Source organism: Oscarella lobularis, chromosome 10 (genome assembly GCF_947507565.1).
Source record: "Oscarella lobularis chromosome 10, ooOscLobu1.1, whole genome shotgun sequence".
Taxonomy (NCBI): domain Eukaryota; kingdom Metazoa; phylum Porifera; class Homoscleromorpha; order Homosclerophorida; family Oscarellidae; genus Oscarella; species Oscarella lobularis.
Genome location: NC_089184.1, coordinates 2,596,570 through 2,616,485, shown reverse-complemented (window position 1 = coordinate 2,616,485; position 19,916 = coordinate 2,596,570). Strand labels below are relative to the sequence as shown.

At 44.5% G+C, this 19,916-nt stretch overlaps 2 protein-coding genes across 11 annotated transcripts; one reads left to right on the top strand and one right to left on the bottom strand.

Annotated features, from left to right (window-relative positions):
- Positions 1–780: 780 nt before the first annotated feature.
- LOC136191738 (uncharacterized) lies at positions 781–5,250 on the bottom strand. Of its 7 annotated transcripts, none has more exons than XM_065980141.1 (17): positions 4,775–5,250; positions 4,665–4,723; positions 4,548–4,595; positions 4,218–4,493; positions 4,031–4,167; positions 3,855–3,978; positions 2,860–3,795; positions 2,677–2,808; positions 2,489–2,617; positions 2,312–2,439; positions 2,127–2,252; positions 1,944–2,074; positions 1,766–1,897; positions 1,566–1,718; positions 1,410–1,502; positions 1,235–1,351; positions 781–1,183 (listed from the first exon to the last, which is right to left on the bottom strand). In XM_065980141.1, exons 7-10 carry the CDS (start codon positions 3,194–3,196, stop codon positions 2,369–2,371), a joined length of 669 nt encoding a protein of 222 aa, XP_065836213.1. In that variant the 5' UTR covers positions 3,197–3,795; positions 3,855–3,978; positions 4,031–4,167; positions 4,218–4,493; positions 4,548–4,595; positions 4,665–4,723; positions 4,775–5,250; the 3' UTR covers positions 781–1,183; positions 1,235–1,351; positions 1,410–1,502; positions 1,566–1,718; positions 1,766–1,897; positions 1,944–2,074; positions 2,127–2,252; positions 2,312–2,368. The 7 variants fall into 7 exon arrangements, with proteins under 7 accessions (XP_065836213.1, XP_065836211.1, XP_065836214.1 ...); XM_065980139.1 differs by having other exon boundaries at positions 1,410–1,523; positions 1,576–1,718; XM_065980142.1 differs by having other exon boundaries at positions 1,576–1,718.
- Positions 5,251–5,431: 181 nt separating this feature from the next.
- LOC136191737 (valacyclovir hydrolase-like) lies at positions 5,432–12,456 on the top strand. 4 transcript variants are annotated; one of them, XR_010670939.1, is made up of 10 exons: positions 5,441–5,514; positions 5,587–5,632; positions 5,675–5,870; positions 6,015–6,338; positions 7,055–7,225; positions 7,565–7,754; positions 7,805–7,880; positions 7,941–8,030; positions 11,101–12,186; positions 12,235–12,456. XR_010670939.1 is itself a non-coding variant. In XM_065980135.1 (4 exons), exons 1-4 carry the CDS (start codon positions 5,476–5,478, stop codon positions 7,218–7,220), a joined length of 813 nt encoding a protein of 270 aa, XP_065836207.1. In that variant the 5' UTR covers positions 5,432–5,475; the 3' UTR covers positions 7,221–7,503. The 4 variants fall into 4 exon arrangements, 1 of the variants encoding a protein (XP_065836207.1); XR_010670937.1 differs by having other exon boundaries at positions 5,432–5,514; positions 5,587–5,870; XR_010670938.1 differs by lacking the exons at positions 11,101–12,186; positions 12,235–12,456 and adding an exon at positions 8,100–9,751 and having other exon boundaries at positions 5,432–5,514; positions 5,587–5,870.
- Positions 12,457–19,916: the final 7,460 nt, after the last annotated feature.

The window sequence follows — 19,916 nt, the reverse complement described above, 5'->3', positions numbered from 1 at the left end:
TACCTATCGATATACGATCACCCGCGACTGTGGCTTAACCGCCCGTAGCATGGTGGTTCCAGGGGGGCGAAGCCCCCCTCAGCGACCTATGCTCATTGGGGCGGTTAAGCCCGGAGCGGGGCCGCCACCGATACCAGTAAGGTTTAGGGTTGGTGTTGGGTTAGGTACATGAAGAAAACGCTTTCTAAGCTCTCTATATAGAGCACTGCGCAGGCGTGGCCATGCGCAGACCAATCACCGTAAGGATAACGGCCTTACGTATCCGTAAGGGCAGCCGCTGCGCGAGAGTATCGAGTTGGGCTTAGCGCGCGAGGTTTGGGGGCGCGGCTTCTCTCCGCGGCTTCTCTCACTCGCGAACTGCCTGGCTTGCGAGGCTAGGCCGTACGTACGTAGCCTTCGAACCGCGCAATACGTGGTGAGAAAGAGGAGTGCGTTGTGCTCTGCGCTCGCCGCTACGAACAAGGAGGCGATTCTTTCCAGAGCGAAGTTTCGCCCAACTTTGTATCACGTGATACTATAGGGACCCCGGACAACTGCGGTTGTCTCTGTAAGATGTTGGTCTCTGCGTGATAGATGGTAAAGAATTTTTTAACCGAAAAAGAAGCTTGCCTTTATATATTACTCGTATGTGTTTTTTGGTAAATAAGTAATATGCAACCTCGATACAAGAAATAGGACTTCCACAGGGCTAGACCATATTAGTGCAGGTAAGGTGTGAAAGTAGTACGAACGAAGAAGCATTCTCTAAATGCACACCTAACCGATTCTACTATGGCCTATATATGTGCGCCTTATATCTATATACTTCCAAGTAACGTGCATACTCAAAATGCAAATTTAAGCTTGCAGTAGCTTTTGTCCCTATTTTGCTGCTTCCTGTCCATGGACGAAGCCGTAGTCGACGTGATTCTTGTTAGCGAATATTTTGGGAAATTTGTAGAGGCATGCGTGATTAATTCAGTAAAGCCAAATTTTCGTCGATCAGTTTTCTGCAGCACCGACGCCGCAGAATTATCAAGTAGGGTAACAAATAGTAAACAATCAACGCGTCGAAATATCTTGTTTAGAAAAATATGGCTAGTGAAGTTCGGAGCTGCTCCTAAAGCTCCATACGTCTTCGTCGTGGATTAATTCCACCCGAACTCTTCTTTGAAATGATTTTGCTCGGCTTCAGCCATTTGCACTGCAATTAAAAATCCTATGTTTAAATAAGTGGGACGCATTTTGCACTCACAACGCTTTATACTTTGATGCTCCGGATATTTGGTATCTTTTCTAAATCTGATCAGCAATTCCTCGCTTTTACTGAACTGTTTTTTCGCACACAGGCACTTCACGTACAGAGGAAGCACTTTACAAAAAAAACTTAGACAAGACTATAGTCGGCTGTGAAAGATGGCGCAACTCACGGCATATTCTAGCCTCAGGACAATTCTTGACAGCGCCCCAAGCCATTTCCGATGATTCCAACGCGTCGTCAAATTTCTCCTTTGACAAATTAACTTCACAGAGTGTAATACAAGCTTTAGATAAACCATAACTTGCTACTCCGTAGCTTAGCATACAAAGGCATACGTATCGATAATTCATATTTTCCACCAGGATAAAGTTTGGTGTAAAGCGCTCCTTCAAATAGCAAATTATTTTTTGTGCTCTTTGTTCTGCGCAAGTGATGATCGACCCTCCTTCAAGCAAAGCATTTCCCAAAACAGCAAGGCCTGAAAATAAACAACAGTAGTAATATGACCTTTCCAATCTGAAGTACATTGTGCTTTGTCGGTGAGAGTATCAAACATCTAAGGACCTTTTTCAAACCAAGACAACCTCTCTTCCAAAAATTCAATACATTCTTTATATCTCTGTAAAGAACAAAGCGTTCGCCCGTGATAGAAGAGCGCTAAAGAAAAAGTGAACTTTCAAAATTCAAATGACGGTCCACTTACCTTTTGCAACCAGACGATGCTCAGGCGGACAAGCGGACCTTATGATTGAAAGACCTTCACGAGAGAATTCGTACTGTACGCTTGGGAAAGACGATCTTTCTGAGACATGCACCTGCTTATGTCAAAACGCACTGCAAAAAGAAAAATGCACAGACGAAGTCATCATAAACGGCACCGACTCACACATTCCAATATCTTCGTGAGAATCCGGGATCATTTCCTGGTAAATTCTCAAAGCTTCAAACAAATTTTCTAAAGCCTCATCCAAAAAACCGTTCACTTTTAGACTCCAACCAAGACGCTGGTGACCTAGAAATCAGAATTTAAAATGAAACGTATTGTTGTAGAAAGAATGGAAGCTCACTAACAGTTAGCAAGAAAAATACCAGGATCAAAGAGCCCACTTTTTGCCAAGGAAAGAGCCTTTAGCAAGACACTCCGAGCTCATCATCAACACGCTCTAAACTATTGTAGACAAGTGAAAGTCGTAGGTAAACTAGTGAAAGTTGGTAAAGGAAATTCGGCAATCGCGAGCTTCTTCGTACCATCAAAAGAGATTGCGGCTGCTGCTAGAGTTTCGAAAGAATCGGAAACTCTGAGCAGGCTTTGAAGAGTATCTTCGGCGTCAGACGTAAATCCTTGAAACTCTTGGCTGTCCGCCAGCAAAAGCATTGCTATGAGAAAACCAAAAGTAAATTTAAACCTAACATGTCTTAATCCACTTTTTTCCAACCTTTGTGAAAAAATAATATATCAGAACTTGTAAGGGTTTTGCAAGATATTCCGCTAAGGGATCGCCGAATGTTCACGTCAACCTCTTTTAAATTTTTTAAGCAATATTGACTGACCGCAAAATCATAGTAATCTAACCCAGAAGGTCATAAGAAAGAGACTATGCATAATGATTCTTACTTACAGTTTCGCTTTCGAAGACTGGTTTCTTCGTCGGAAATTGTCGTCGAATTTGCTTCGAAAGCTTTAACGCGAAGGGAGCACAAAAATCCCGCCTCATCGTAGTGCCTGTAACTAAGCGCTAATTGACAGCCGCAGTCAACGAGACCTGGATCGACTTCTTCGTCGAGTATACCCATTCTAAGCATCTTCTCTACAGTAGAATAGATGTGAGGAGTAAGGGAGAGCACCATCGGACTAATCAAATAATTGCTCAAGTCGTTGACGTGAGGAAGACGTTCGAATAACGCTTTTGCAGCGAACTTCAGGACGCTGACGAAGTCGTCCGTGCTTCCAACCATTCGTTGCAGCACGCTTGCCTGAATCAAATGATGCACGGAGAAGGTAACAAGATCTTCTTTCAGATGGGACAGATGAAAGTAACGCAAGAAGCTATCTAAATTTAATGCTGCTGCTTCCAAGCGCTTTGATTCAGCTTCAATTTTTCTCCAGTACTTCAGAAAGGTAATCCTGTGCTGCTCGATGAATGCCCCCGCGTGTGATAGAGCCAATGGTAGACCGTCAACAGGAGGCTCAGCGGCCACTTTCTCTGCATATTTCTTCTCGTTGTAGTCGAGAGTTTGCCAAGTGTCTTTAGATTTTCCTGCCCACGAGAGAAGCGCAACAACGGCCTTTCTCTTTTCAAGAACACTAAGGAGCAGTAAGTTGACGTTTCGCTGATAGAAGATGTCGTGCGTCTGCGCTTTTCTCGTCGTAATGATGATGTGACAGGCAGCCTGAGGCCCAGGCAAGACATCAATCACATAGCCAAAATCGTCAGCATTGTCAAAGAGAAGCAAACATCGGGGACGATTACTAGGAAAACGCGAAGAGCATCGGACGTCGAACTCAACAAACTGCTGACGTCACGCTCGTTACTCAGATCAGCCGACCTCGCAATCTTTACAACAAGGCATCAGACAAAATGATTTTCGATGTAGTCCTAAAGAGACTACTTACGTTTTCCCTTAACCAAAACAGAAACGACGAATACGATTCGGTGTTGAAATAGAAAACGCCATCTGAATACGATTTGACGTATCGGTGAACGTATTTGAAAGCCAAAGTCGTTTTTCCAACTCCGCTGAAAATCAGACGTTAAATTAAAAACTAAAATTTCGTAAGCAATAACGTGCCTGAATTTTCTGAGAATTGATTGGCTCAACGTGACTCGTTCTTGCTTTGCCGTTCCACAAATACCGTGCAATCTCTCGCATCTCGTCGTCTCTCCCGTAAAATCGCCGATCATCTACAACGCAGCGAGGCAAAAGATCTACAAGAAAAATCTTACGTTAACTCTTAGACATTTAGGCAAAATCTCACCGCTTATGCTTCTGTCTCCCTGAGGAACAGTGACACTTCGCCTTCTTTTCACGTTGCGTAGAACTTTGCGAAGGCGCTCAACCGATGAAAGACATCAACCGTTAGCTGCTCGATATTTCTCAAGCATGACCCAGGCCATAAATTTGACGTTTAGACAACGATTCAGGTGGTACTCCTCAATGCTGTCTAGCTCAGGCATTTGAAAACCAAGAGCGGCACCTAGCTCTTTCCAGTAAGGGCCAACTTCTTCAAAAGCAAACTGATACAAAGATTTATCTACAAAATACATCAATAAATAGGTAAATACTGGTAACCATATCTGATTAGTACCATAGTCTGAGCTCCCTGCTACTTTGAAAGTCTTCAAAGAGCTATATACTGAAGGTATATACAGACGCACGTTAATTAATGCCATAAAACACGTCTAAAAAATAATGCACAGCTTACGCTCTCTAGAAACCACCGGGTCGTTCACAGCAGCTTTTAAAATGAGCCTCAGCACACCACTGTACGAATAGCTTCACGAGATTCTAAGACGCCACACGATTATCTCTCACTTGCAGGAAGAACGTTTGTTTCTGGTCGATTCGGGAAAACTAGAAAGCTTCCGACTACTTAGTTGATGCTCACAAGCAATTCGTCGAAGCAAATCGCTGCACTGCATACTGGTGAAAAACAAGAGACTCGATCGATCGAGAGTGCATGCGCAGTAGACTCTGACTCAGGGTGAATATGACGGGGCCCTATCTAGACGGTCCCGTTAACAAACTGCCACGAGCTACGTTCAAGACGGGTTGTTACAAGCTAAGGGGAAAGCGCACTACCGCGAATCGCCAGTTACGTTTACAAAAAGGGGTGGTTCTTGTTGTTGACTGCCGAACGTTAACGTACGTGCGCTAATAATAATCTCCTTAGACAATTTCGGGTACACTGTACCAGGCGCTTTCTCTGAGACCATAAGGGACTCGTAAAGGGGCCAGGCGCAGTCCGTTGATCGGTCGCGCTAGCTAGCAGAGGAATTAATTAACGCGCGCGGCTGGAACGACGGAGCGGAAGGAAGGGAGTAGTCGTGCATGACGTCACGCACAGCTGAAAACGACGCATTCGTCAGCTGACATCGACGCAATCGTCAGCTGACATCGACGCATTCGTCAGCTGACATCGACGCAATCGTCAGCTGACATCGACGCAATCGTCAGCTGTTCGAAGCAAAATAGGTCAGTGTACGGGGTTGCGCTCACGCTCATTGCTATTGAAAATGCAAGCGACGGCTGACACGACCATTTTTACCAGCAAAGCGAGTTACAACGCGACCAGATCGCAACTTTTGACTCGCCTACAACGCTAAAATTATTCTCCTATTTCTTAGGTTCGCGTAAACAGCGTTAATCTCCACTACCATCGCGCGGGAAGAGGCAGGGCCGTTCTCGTCTTCCTCCATGGTTCTGTTAGTACAGGACTGCTTGATTTCGCGCCGCAACTCCAATCGCAGCTCATGTGCGATCACTTTGACATGATCGCCGTTGATTTGCGCGGCTGCGGCGAATCGCGTCCACCGGAAAAAGACTTTTCGGGCGATTTCTATCGCTCCGACGCCGACGACGTCGCCCGTTTGATGGATTCGCTCAAGATACACCGCTATTCCATCGCAGGGTATAGAAGCACGTAGGATTTAATTTGATTACGTTCTGCTATACTATGTGCAGACGTCTGATAAAAGGGCCCTCGCGAGCTAGCTACATTCCCACACTCGTTAGATTTGCTTTCTCTTACCGTTACCGTCCTTTTTCCATTCAGGTGGTGCTATGGCGGTACAGTCGCATTAATTTTGGCCGCAATGAGACCAGACGCCGTTGAAGCCCTGATGATTTGGGGAGTAATGGCGTACTTGGAACGAAAAACCGTTGACAAATTCGTAGCAATCGAGAGCCTATCAGCGTGGAATGAGGAGATCCTGAGCCGAGTCACCGCTTATTACCCTTTAGACGTCATGCAGAGATTGTGGTCAGCTTGGGTTCGCGGGGTGACGCGTTTGGCCGACGAAAGGGGTGAGGACATTTACCAGGGCAGTTTGGCAATGGTAAAGTGTCCGACGCTTCTAATGCACGGTAGCCGTGATCCAGTGGCGTAGCCAGGGGGGGTGCTTTGGGTGCTCGAGCACCCCCCTCAAGTTTGCTGAAAATAATTAAACTAGATAATGATGGCCCGTTGTTAGCCATCATGTGATCCCCGAACACCCTTAGCACGGTGTCCGATCTCTGTTAGTGCCTACAGCATGTGCATTATGGGAATCACATTGCCTAACCACACCTTAATCTGCCCGGAAATATGTCCTTTCTGTAAAAATGGGAATAGGGCACCTGGTGGCTATGCCTTTACACCACAGATTTTAGGTGTTCTGATTACATGTATATATCAAAAGAGCGATTCACCTGTCGAGTAAAGGTGGCACAGAGTTACCCTTCCCTGCATGGCCCCCTCGGGTGCATGATCAAGTGACACGTTTTCAGCTCGCAGTTGGGTTTGCGTGCTGCGAGCGAAGACAAACCCAACGTGCTCATTTACTGCGTTCCTTCGATGAGCGTTAATAATTAAGCTCAAATGTTATGTGCCAGTTATGCTATGTAATATGCCTACATATGTACTCGTTCCAGAAAGCTTTGTACACAATCCGAAGTTACTATCTCTGTTGTGTTACTTTGGGCCTACGCACTGTTTTTCGTTAGAGGCCTTAAATAGCCAAATAGAAAAGGGGCGTGGTCCAAAAATTTTCGCGCGCTTCGCGCGCGAACTTCAGCACCTACCTCCGCTTAATCCTGGCTACGCCACTGTGATCCGCTGATTACCGTTCACCACGCGGAAATTATCAAGGCGAATGTTCGCGGGCCTACTGCCTATCGCGAATTTCTGGGAGGACGCCATCAAATTCATCGTGATGTCTGCGATGATTTTAATGGGAAGGTGGTAGAATTTTTTGAAGCACATGTCAAAGAGTCTGCATGATTTAGGTAAGAAAGGACGATGTATTGCTTACTATAACGGCATCGTCAAAATTTTGCGTGAATGTGCACTTTAGTTATCTTCTATGCACCTATACTTATTCACACACTTAAGAGGGGCTCTTTCCATTCAGAAAATAGGCATCACCTAGCTGACCATAGCGCGCGATCATGCAGAGCGTGAAAGGCGCACTTGCATTTCACTCATAAACGCATTTCAGCCTGTCTAAATTTCATTAGGTTTTCCATTTCATAGTGTATTAAATTTCATTCCGTTTTTCTTTTTATTCGGTTTTTCATTTCATTCGGTTTTTTACTTCATCCTGTTTTCTATTTCGTCTACCACAGATAAAATAGAAGAGTGATTGCTGAGTTTCTCCGGAGCCCCGTATACTGCAGCCAAAGTGAAGCTACAAAAAGTGCTTTCGCCAGCAGTAACGCGCGCAAGGGCCTGGTTAACCAGACTAAATTCCAGTAGCGAACGAGAGAAGCGACACTGTGACGTCACCATTGGCGTTACGTTCAACTGGATTATCCCGTACATGCCAACGTCTTTCCCGTATATAAAAACAAGGGCGTTTCTCGTAGGTATTTCTCACCTTGAATCTCTGCTTCGAGCGTCTTTACGAACACTAGAGCGGGCACGTCATCATCAGGGATTCCGGTATTTTGGTCAACAATTTGGTCCCCGAATTGTTAGCGTTTTTGACTTTTGTGCGTCTAGATCTATAGGAAGGTGCCATTTCTTCGCTTCAAATAAGTGCCAGGACCGTGCGGAAATAAAGCGCGCGTTGTGCGAGCTAGTTATCAAAAGGTGGCGTAACCAGGCCGGGGTGCATGCATGCATGCATGGTGCACGCGCGTAACCCGAGATCTCTTCTAGATCTCCTACACTGTAGGATCTCACAGCAAAGTTTTTCAAAGAACCGTAGTTTTTATCTTTACTAACTAGAGAATGACGGCCTGGTGTTGGCCATAATGAATAGCCTCCCACCGCTTACAGTACGCGAGCGCCTTAGATAATGTGACGTCATAAAATTTCAGGGTATTATATATTCACACTAATGTACATGTATCACAGACCTGCAGCTCAGTCCTACCATCTGTGGTCCTACACACATCTATACTTATAAACGTCTATATATGTATATATATTTATAAACGTATCTATCTATACTTATAAACGCGATAGCCATCTTGAGTGGGCGCGGCTCTCGAGCGTTTGTCACAAGGGGCTTCGTCGTCGCTCTCTCAACGCATTCCCGACGACGCGGAAAGCTTTAATTTCTCCGATAGTGCCCGCTTCGCGTGATCGGGTTATTGGCCGCCGGGGCAGCTTCAAAATGCGAGAAACGCGAGATTACACGCGTCCGAATGCTTGCATCCGCGACCTTGAACACACGCAGCCTCGATCGTGCAGTATACGCTTACTTACTGGCCTGCTTTAATTTTAGCACGGCAGCAAGATCGCGTAGGGGTTTTTGGCATTTTTTAGAGTAGGTTTTTTTCGTTTTGAAAGAGTACCTTGAGGTAACGTTTTTTCGTCTGTGTTAGCATTAGGCAACACCAACGCGGAGGTCCACACGCTTCGTTGCCCAAAATATTTTGAGTAGTCAAAATACACTAATGCGAAGAGAGAGAGACAACAGAAACTACACAGAAAAACATAAATGGGGAGATAGATAAGCAGAAAGTACATGTACTGTACGAACACGTAGATAAGGAGACAGACTCATAAAGGAAGTGTAGACAGAGGCAGAAAGTACTGTCTGAGACAAACACACAGAAGCGAACACAGACAGGTAAAAAGCACACAGACAAACACACAGAAAAACAAATAAGGAGACAGATAATCTGCCTGTCTATGTCCCATATGTGTAGTTTCTGCCTGTCTGTGTCCGCATCTGTGTAGTTTCTGTCTCTCTCTTCGCATTTGTGTGTTTGACTTCTCAAAACTACCGCCATTTTGGGCAACGAAGCATCTGGAAGTCCACGTTGGTATTGCCTGGATAATGACGCGAAAACGTCATCTCAAGGCACTCTTTCAAACGACAAAAGCCTACACTAAATAAATGCCAAAAGCTCCTACGCTATCTTGCTACCCGGTCGAAGACCGGGTAATTGAACTAGTACTCTATATACATAAATAAGACTCATGTTTAGTCGTTCTCTGATAAGACTGATAGAGGTTTTGAAGTTTATTGTCTGCGTAGGTAGGTAAGCTTAGGTATGTGTGGTATGTGTACGGAAGTCTGTACGGGTCATATTTCCTGTTACCCGTTCACGCGTACATACCCACGCACATACTGTACTTGAGTGGATGCTTCTGATTGTGACGTCAGAGCATGACAATCAAAACCGTCGTTTCGTCTTCTTAGCGCATTTATAAAACGGAGAATACCACCGAACAATTTGTTACAGGGGTTTTTAAGCATTTTATCCGTTTATCAAAGAAAAAAACCCTTTATTCGTGCCGTTTTGGATCACCGTTTCAGCACGGATCCTAGAAAGAGAGGGATTAGAAACACCAGTACATTGAGTGGATCAATGCTCGCCTCGGCCACGCCCCCTTATCGGTTGTGACCCCGCTCAAGAAACGCCCGATTTCTCCGAATCCGAAGGTTCTCTAGCCTTCTAGGCAACTCGAAAAGGTTACTAAGGGTGTAAATAATGCTTCTAAATGTAGCTTTTTACAAGCGACGGATCCGTAAAGCCCGTTTTTTTCAAAAGGCGACTTTGTGTAGCTTTCCTGATCGTTCTGCAGGCTTTCGGAACCGCAAAGTACATACTTGCTCTAGGCTAAAGACGTAAAAGTGCTACTGACATCTTCAAAAGCATCTGCGATTCACGATTGTCGAGACGAAGACGATTTTCGAGCATGCACTCTTCTTGCGAGGAAACAAATTCGTCTTCGTCTCGACAATCGTGAATCGCAGATGCTTTTGAAGATGTCAGTTGTACTTTTACGTCTTTAGCCTAGAGCAAGTATGTACTTTGCGGTTCCGAAAGCCTGCAGAACGATCAGGAAACCTACACAGAGTCGCATTTTGAAAAAACGGGCTTTACGGATCCGTCGCTTGTAAAAAGCTACATTTAGAAGCATTATTTACACCCTTAGTAACCTTTTCGAGTTGCCTAGAAGGCTAGAGAACCTTCGGATTCGGAGAAATCGGGCGTTTCTTGAGCGGGGTCACAACCGATAAGGGGGCGTGGCCGAGGCGAGCCCACTCAATGTACTGGTGTTTCTAATCCCTCTCTTTCTAGGATCCGTGGTTTCAGACCCCATGTTGCGCATGCGCTTTACAAAGTAAGGGTTTTTCTTGACGTCGCAATACTCTGCCGAACAGACAGACGGACATATATACACTTCCGGCCCTAAGATCACGTTTGAGAGAGCCTCCCTCGCCGTTATACGGGCTCGCAAACTGCGTTTGCCACCCCGTACAACTGCGGTGATCGGCTCAAAATTGCGCACAAGTGGAAAACCACACCTTTCCTATGGTAGCATGAGCTACAGCAACTCGATCGAAAAGTCAAGATCATATTTGCTGACCGCGTCTATATATCCCATCATCGCTAAGAACGGAGCCCACAGATTTCTTATTAGCTTCCTAGCCTTCCTTATCTATCCTTCTCATTATAAGTATTTTATTTTTTGAACTTCAGAGAGACGTTTTAGGTTACAAGTAAGAAAACGTACAACTGATTTTCAGGCAATATTCAAATAATACTGGCTTATATATTTGCTTGTTGCTAAGTAAACTTTTATTTCACAGTTTAGCAAAAATTGTTTTCTTAATTAATCACTCTTTGTGTATTCAAAACTCAGTACTTTAAAAAAAATGCAATTTTAAAAGCTTTGGTAATTGTTGTTTTTACTTTAGGTTCTGAGAATGTCTTTCCAAGATTATGATTTTTCTTATCTGTACCCCTTTAACGCAGAGAAAGTGTCATCTGCGTTGCCCGTTTTAAGTGGGACATCATTAGCAGCAGAGATTAAAGAGCATCTTACATGGATTGACAACCTTCCAAAACCTCTCTCCAGAGGTTATCAAATTGAAGTCGATATTGCACAGAAGACAGTTACAACAAGAATACACGTTCTAGCTCTCCTCCACTTCCTTGAGAAGAATCGGTGCGGGGAAAAACATCCTCAGGAAGACACGCTTGAGGAAGCATCTGCGTACGTAGAAAAGCATATGATGCGTTTATTCTCTGACGAAGGTCGGACTATTGGCGATCCAGAGGTAAAGCAACGACCTTCAAGAGGTGATCCATGTATCTACGGCGATACATGCAATTCCCTAAAACACAAGGCTACAAAAAGGTGCAACTTTCTGCACAGGTATTTAATGTGCAAAGCTAACGAAAACGGTGAGCTATGTGGCTTTGCTGTACCGTCAGAGCATTGCCTGAGGGGCATCAATCCAATAAAAGAAAAAGACGTGTCTTTGCTTCTATTTCGCCGTCATGAATGCACAAGAGACTTACTAGTTATGCCGGAAGCGTTTGGAAAGGGAAGAAAAGATCCGCCTGGACCGCACAACAACCGTCAGCTGGTAGAGAGCCCTGACGTGTGGAGCTGTGTCTTCAAATTTATTAATGTTCTGGAATCCGAAGCGAAGTGGCCAGCAGACTCGCAAGAAAAATTAGCACAGTCTCTACTGGTTAATTTTGGCAACTGGGAAACGGCAGTGAATCGTTCTCCCGGGAGGCTTAATTGCCACGGTCATATTCATCTTCTCCTTACAAAGCGGGGAGCTCTACGTCTCGGCAAATTTCACAAAGAGTTTGAAGGATATGTGGAGTTGCCTACTGATGATGCGCACATGAAAGATTTGCGCGATTTGCAAAGTTACGTAAATACAATTAGAGGGTCCACACTTACAAGTGCAGTGGGAAGAATCGAAAAACAACTGAGCAAAATATCTGAAGTTTTGGCTTCCTTGGCAAAAGAGCCTTCTGAAAAGGTTTTATTCAAACAGTTTCATAACCTATGCTATTTCTTTGTTATTCAGAAAACTGAGCTATGATGCCAATTAAAACTGGCAATATTTTCCTTTATGACAAAATGCTGAAAGCACAAGAAAGTTTACTTCTTTGCATTTTTTGTCTTATTATCTTTACACCATATTCATGTAGTCGCAGTTGCGTACTGAACCTAATTCGGTTTTCTGTATTGTCCTGACTGTTAATGTTTCAGGCGATTCTTAATAATTTTTTGTCTAAACTTGCGTATTAAAAAAAATTTTGTATTGACTCGCTCGCTTGATGTCGCGAGTGAAAATATCAATTAGTGGAATCAATCCGTGAGCAAACATGACCAATCAGGAAGTTGTCTGCACAGCTGGCTGAGGTTATATATAAACGCACGAGCCACGAGGAAACGAGTTTGACCGATATATGATCCCACTATGCAATCCCTTCGTATTATTTTGAAGAACGAGGGTACCTAATCACGCGCGAGGTCACTATCATAAACGTCAATCACACGAATCGACGAAATGACTAAGACGGAGCCGCATCGTTTGAGCAAGCAGCCTTTTCTCTGACTCTTATTACGGTTTCTTGTCTCTCATTTTCTTAACAGTTGTTTTATTTTCTTCATTGATCTGTCTTCGACTCTTTCGTTTTTGAAGAAATTCATTCTCCCGGGAACGTCGACGTGTCGAGGTAAATTCAGAACGACTAATTGATATAAACTAGTGCGTTTTAGCAATGAGCGACTTACACATGAACATATAACACTTTGTGTAAGAACTCATTTCCCATTCATTTATTCTCTGTTTACATACTAAAATATTCTTTTGGGTGAAATGCCGCCGCAAATGACGCTCTGTCACGGTCTGACCCAAAACGTGTGGGTATCGTTATAGAGAAAAAATTTCTTTTTTATGCGTGTTTGCAGGTAGCCCCCTTCCTCCTTTGTCGGTGACAGCGATAGTGATAGTGAAAGGGATAATTTTACAACGGGACAACTCTCGAAACGTATTGGTCGATCTACCGGGTGCCGTACAAGATTACCTATCTACCATAAATAAAATCATTAAGGAAACGATCACAAATTACCATCTCACGCGGACGGACGTCTTTCACGTGAAGCCAATAATTTCTCCTATCCTCAAAGAAAGAGTAGACATAGTTAATGAATAGTGGTAATATTTTGCGCTACTGTATATCATTTTTAATTATTCTGATTGAAGCGTTTAGGGAATGATCACGTGGACGTAGTCGACTCACGGGCGGAAAAGCCGGAAACAAATCGCTTGAAAGTAAAGCAGAATAGTTTATATGGTTTGCAAATAAATATTTTGTTGATAGGGCAATAAGCTGTGAATTGGAATACTTGACAAGGAGACAATAAAGTTAAAGAAGGGATATGAAAATAATAGAAGAGCTGTTATTCGTAAAGAGCCACACCAGTTAAATAAGTGATTTGTTAAGAGGAATTACTCTAGGGCCAGGGGATTCTGTGCGCTTATCGAGACCAAATTACTTCAACAGAAACTAGGACGTTACTCTGTTGGGGAATGTTAGTTATTTCTCCAATGTTTTGTCTCGAAGCGAGACAAAGAGAACGTGGGTAAAATCGTCGCTTTTGACTGCCACAGGAACTACGACCTGAAACGCTTAGACTACTCTTTCTGCTCTCTTGTCCGTAGCAACGATGACGATGATAACGACGCAAAGCTACACGAAAAACAACCTAAAATCTCGTTCTTTGTCCAGTCAACGAAAAAATCAAACTGGGTGAAGTAGTACATCAGAAGATTAGATGTAAGTCTATTTTCTAGTGTCATTAGTACTCTATATAAAGCCACAGCGAATAATGCCAAGCTTGGATTCTCTTTTAAAGGAGCACCGTTCTACGACGTCATGGGCACTCAATTACCTCAAGCTCTTTCATGGAATATATATCTGTGCGATCGCCAAGAGAGCGCAAAAGCTTTCTCGTTTCGGTTCAGGTTCTTTGCATTTGATCTAAACTGTTTATTTTTGTTTTTTAGCCTCATTCACCTCTGGGCTCCGAGGTGACTAAAGAAAACAGGCCCAACTCTTGAGCCAGAAAGGATAAACGAGGCTTGAAGGCAGGGGATTCAATCCCCTACTCCCGTGGCACGAGTGATAAACTGCCACCCAACTTAGGAAGACGCGGTGGGTTACAATAGCGGTTCCCCTGAAACCAGGACGGCAGAACTCACGTCCGAGGGCTGCCCGTCCCAGGCGTCCGAGCCGGGAGACTAAACAGGCTCTAACTTCGACGGGGGAGTAGGGAGGATGACCCACACCCAACAGAAGCCTGTACGGACCTTCGCGGTCCGTGCAGGTGGACAGCGAAACAAGCAGGACCCATGTGCATTTTTTTCATAGATTCCGGTTTACTTCTGGGTTTTATTAAATTAAAGTTTGGAGCTCGCCTCAGTCTACGTTATTGTCTGCCTGCGAGGCGCGTGCACACGACTCCTCCTCAAAAGAGGCCTCGGAGCAGTTTCCTATCTAATGCAGGGTTGTGCTCAGGACTCTGTTGTCGCCACGCTACTGTACGTCGACACTACTACTCTTCAACTATCTCTAGTACAACTAAGGTATGAAAAGAGTCATTTAAAATATAGCAACAAAGCCGATTCTGTAACATCTTCTTTCTCAGAACTTCCAAAAAGAGTTTTTAGATAGGTCGCCAATTCGTAATCCCTGAAAGGACACCAGAATTAATATGGCAAAAAAAAACAAAAGAAATAAATTACCAACACCTCCTGAACGCCAACGAAATAAAGTGTACTATGTTACGAAGAACTCGTAGTACAGTCAATCGACTAATGACGTAATTAGGTCTATTATAAATGTTGATTAATTAAACACTTTTACGAGGTTACAATAGAGGGAGAGGAGAGAGCTTTTTCCTGCAAAATAACAAAATGAACATTCTATAAAAATGACGAGGAAAGAGACCCTACTTCAACTTGAAATCCCCAAAGAGACAACACAAAAAGACGTCGTGCACACGTGTTGCTATGGTCACAAACGTAGACAACAAGCAAAAGTTTCATCAATGAAATCACCACAGTCGTCGTCTTCACGGTAACACACGCCGTGGACTTTTACCAGGGAGACTCCTCTTCCTTTACATCATCAAATTCACACGTGTTACCAGATTATTAGGGACCGGAGGGAGACAACGAAAGTAGCAGAGCAATTACCATAATTCAGGAATTGAGGAATTGATCTAGGGCCTGGGATTCAGGTGATTCTGTTGACGTCACAAGTGTACGTTTTGTTCAGTATTGACGTTTTGCCTTTGAGAAGAGAGGAGCTCTCTTTACCTTTATTGTTGATGAAGGAAGTACAGAAGACTCTTCAATGATCTCCTTTTTATTAAGCAACAACACCAACGAAATTACGATAAATAATTTTCGAGCATAAGGGATATTTGTATAAGTAACAACCGCTGAAAAGCAGCAGTCCGACGACACGGCAAAGACAAGAAAACAAGGGACAAAAATAGAGAAGACACAAGAGGGGACAATATATCAGCTGGGGACAATAAAAGATGCAGAGAGCAATGAAGATGTCTGGCGGGTTATGGCACAAACGAATGGTACGGAGGTTATGTTTAAAGTTGACACGGGAGCGGAGGCCAGTATATTGCGAGAACCGTGTACAACAGATTACAGCATAAACCTAAATTGTTGGCGTCAAACGCAAGGATTATAACGTACGGTGCCAAGGAGTCCATACCGGTAGACGGACAATGCATTTGCCAGGTTACGCTGGTGAACGGCACAACTCGGCACCTCCGATTCTTAGTGGTGCCATTTGACGAAGAACCTTTACTAGGATTGCGGGCAACTCGACACATGGACTTAATTTTTGTGGCAGCTGTCCTGATAAAATCCCCGTCATCGAAACACGACCCAGTGCTAGAAGGAGCTGGAAAATTTGATGAAAAAGTTGAAATGAACTCAGTAGTAAGTCCATTCCGCGAGATCTTTGGAGGGATTGGACTTCTCAAGTCATTCCTCTACACAATACACCTGAAAGAAGAGGCTCAAGCGTATGCAGTTGCAACTCCTCGAAGAGTCCCACTTCCCTATTACGACAAAGTCAAGGAGGAACTAGATCGAATGTTAGCACTTGGGGTGATAAAAGAGGAAACGGGGCCAACGGAATGGGTCAGTTTAATGGTCGTCGCACCGAAACCATCCGGCGCAGTACGTATTTGTGTTGATTTCACACACTTGAACAAATGGGTTACGAGGGAGAGGTATCAGCTCCCTACAACAGATGAATTGTTTGCGAAGTTACGAGGAGCGAAGTACTTCTCGACATTGGACGCATGCTCAGGATTCTGGCAGATTCCGTTGTCCGACGAAAGTTCTCGACTAACAACATTTTTGACGCCTTATGGCCGATTCAGATTTACAAGACTGCCTTTTGGAATCAATTCTGGCCCGGAGGTGTTCCACAGAGCGATGAGAACCCTATTAGATGGCTTGGAAGGCGTCGAGTGTTGCATTGATGATGTGCTGATCTGGGCAGCGACGGAAGAAGAACATAATCAACGATTACGTCAGGTGCTGGAGCGATGTAAACAGCATGGCCTGCAACTTAACGGAGAAAAGTGCACGTTTGGTGCGCGACAAGTGAGATATTTTGGTCATATTCTAACCGCCGAAGGAGTTCGACCAGATAGTCGAAAAATCGAATCGATTCTGGGCATCCCAAAACCAAACACGAAGGAGGAAACAAGACGGTTTCTGGGAATGGTAACATACTTAGGAAAATTTTTACCAAATCTGTCAAATATGACTGGGCCACTACGGGAACTTTTAAAAGATGCCACGGATTGGGTGTGGGGGCCAGTACAGGAAAAGGCGTTTGGAGAATTAAAGAAAGTACTCTCTCAATCAGCGGTTCTTGCCTATTACAATCCGCTAGCTGAGACGACCGTTTCTGCTGATGCCTCTTCGTACGGACTGGGGGCAGTATTACTACAGGTGCAACAGGATGGACGGCGAGCACCGCTGGCGTATGTGTCGCGGACGCTGACAGCAGGGGAGAAGCATTATGCACAAATTGAAAAAGAAGCATTGGCTATAACCTGGGGTTGTGAGCGGTTCCAGCAATATCTTAGAGGAAGGTCGACACCGTTTCGAATCGAAACTGATCATAAACCATTGATATCGATTCTCAACACTCAAGATATTAGCCAGTGTCCACCGCGAATTACGCCGTTGAAACGACGGTTGTTCCCATTCTGTAGAGTATGTCCCGGGAAAGGAACTACCCGTGGCTGATACTTTATCTCGAGCTCCCTTTTACGGAGAAAACGACGTTATTGCGGACGACGTAGAAAGACATTTGCATGTCGTCACACTTGCAGGAATACCAGCTTCAGACGGAATGTTTCAAGAGTTGGCTATTGAAACACAACGGGATGAAGAGCTGGCGACAATAGTTGAATACCTTAGGACAGGATGGCCCAGGTCGCGAAAGCAGGCGCGAGAATTTGTACGTCAGTACTTTGACCAATAACATCTATTCAGTATGGTCCAAGGAGTCTTATTACGAGGAGACAAAATTTTTATACCACGAGGGCTTAGAAAGGCAATGATCGAAAAGGCCCATGAAGGACACCTGGGAATCGCAAAGACTAAGGCTCGAGCAAGAGAACACATGTGGGGGCCGGGAATGGGAAAAGCATTGGAAGAGAGGGTGATGAGGTGCGCAACCTGTGCTGAACACCACCATCAACAAAGGAAAGAACCACTGATGTCTACACCGTTACCGGACCGGCCATGGCAACACGTCGCTTCAGACTTATTTGAGCTAAAACGGAAACATTACATATTGATAGTCGACTACTACTCGAGATTTCCCGAAATACGACGATTGGGACAACTCGGGGCAAGGGCGGTGATCATGGCCTGTAAGGAAATATTCTCGGTGCACGGAATTCCGGAACTGCTTGTTAGCGATAATGGGCCTCAATACAACAATGCTGAGTTTCAACGATTTGCGGAAGAATGGCAGTTTGAACATGCAACGTCGTCGCCAAGATATCCTCAAGGAAATGGACTGGCCGAAAGAACTGTACAGACAGTGAAGGGATTAATGGAAAAGGCAGACAGCTCGGGGACAGATTTCCAATTAGCACTATTGGCATATAGGACGACTCCTCACGAAAGCACAGGCGGCTCTCCAGCACAGCTACTAATGGGACGGAAAACTCGGTCGCGCCTTCCGGCTTGTCCAGAAATGTTGAGACCGCAGATTATCCCACATCACGAAGTAGAAGAGAGGGATAAGGCCAGGAAGCAGAAACAAGCACGGTACTACAACACCAGAAATGGAGCGAGGCCATTAGAAGCTCTGGAGACAGGCGATCGAGTACTGATTTGGGACATAGAAGCACGCACGTGGCGAATACCAGGCACGCTGGTAAGACGATTGGGAGAAAGGTCATATTTAGTAAGATAGGAAAGCGGACGGAAGTTAAGGAGAAACCGTTTGCAAATACAGAAGCGACCGAAAGAAAGAGACGTCATTCATTGGAATGAGGACGACGAAGCAGTCACAGCAGATGACGCAACAACAACGGGAGAACAAACAGAGACAGAGGAGGAGCAAGTACAGAAACAGGAAGCAGAGGAAAGAGTAGAAGAGCAAAGACAGGAGGCAGGGACAGAAGTGAGAGACCAAGGAGATCAGCGACAGGAGCAGGTGACGACCACAAGATACGGAAGAGTGTCACGTCGGCCCAAGTAGCAGGAGAACTACGTCAAGTAAACAAAATATGCATAAGCACTATGACGCGTTATTCGTGCCAAAAGTCTTACCGTGCCCGAACCGCTTCTCAAAACCGGTCTATTCAACTTACCGTGCACGAACCGCTTCTAAAAACCGATCTATTCGACTTACCGTGCCCGAACCGCTTATAAAAACAGGTCTATTCGACTAACTTTGGCCGAACCGCTTCTAAAAACCGGTCTATTCGACATACCGTGCCCAAACCGCTTATAAAAACCGATCTACAATACCAGTTTCACTTGTTCCGATCCTATAAACCGGTCTATTCCACTAGCCTCGTTGTTAGCGCATAGAGTAGGACTTCGGCTTTCGGACATTCTGCGATTTCGCAGCAAATCTAACGATCCGATTCTAGCTTCCTATGGCGCATTTTAAAGCCCAATCCCTGCCAGGAAGGTGTGCTTGAGCGCGAATCAATAGACCAAACCCTCATGATTTTATTAGAAGATTAGCGCGGGCAGGTCAAATCCTCCGCTTTCGGACAACAGTATCGCTTTCGGACACGTATGCGTAGTTCATTCAAATTTTAATGTTTCGGCAAGGATTTTTTTCACAATATCCTCTATTATAGAGCTTTCAAACGCAGTAAAGCTTTAGCTAATTGGTTAAGTCTATCGCTTGCTAAAAATCGACGAATGTACCGACATCGTACCTCGGTTTTCGGACTCGAGTTATTCCGTTTGCAAAGCCCAAATCCGTTTCTAAAACAACACTCTGAATTTTCTGTAAAGTATTTAAGACGCTTTTCAAAAGCTGCTTGAAAACGAGTAACTTTGCCAAGCAATTGGGCTGTTTATGTTTAGTGCAGCAAAATGCATTTCTCAGGTTTGCTTTAGCAGCAATAAAACTAAAAATAGCAAGGAAAATACCCAAACTGGTACAGAAGCAAGCG

Bases quoted from the DNA above. Each gene is read 5' to 3' on its own strand.
- LOC136191738 (XM_065980137.1), bottom strand. From the start codon at position 3,196: ATGGTTGGAAGCACGGACGACTTCGTCAGCGTCCTGAAGTTCGCTGCA. The intron at 2,618-2,676 runs GTTGGAAAAAAG...GTTTTCTCATAG, and splicing joins TATATTATTTTTTCACAAAG to CAATGCTTTTGCTGGCGGAC. The intron at 2,440-2,488 runs GTACGAAGAAGC...AACTTTCACTAG, and splicing joins AGCCGCAATCTCTTTTGATG to TTTACCTACGACTTTCACTT.
- LOC136191737 (XM_065980135.1), top strand. From the start codon at position 5,476: ATGCAAGCGACGGCTGACACGACCATTTTTACCAGCAAA. The intron at 5,871-6,014 runs GTATAGAAGCAC...TTTTCCATTCAG, and splicing joins CACCGCTATTCCATCGCAGG to GTGGTGCTATGGCGGTACAG. The intron at 6,339-7,054 runs AGTGGCGTAGCC...CCACTGTGATCC, and splicing joins ATGCACGGTAGCCGTGATCC to GCTGATTACCGTTCACCACG.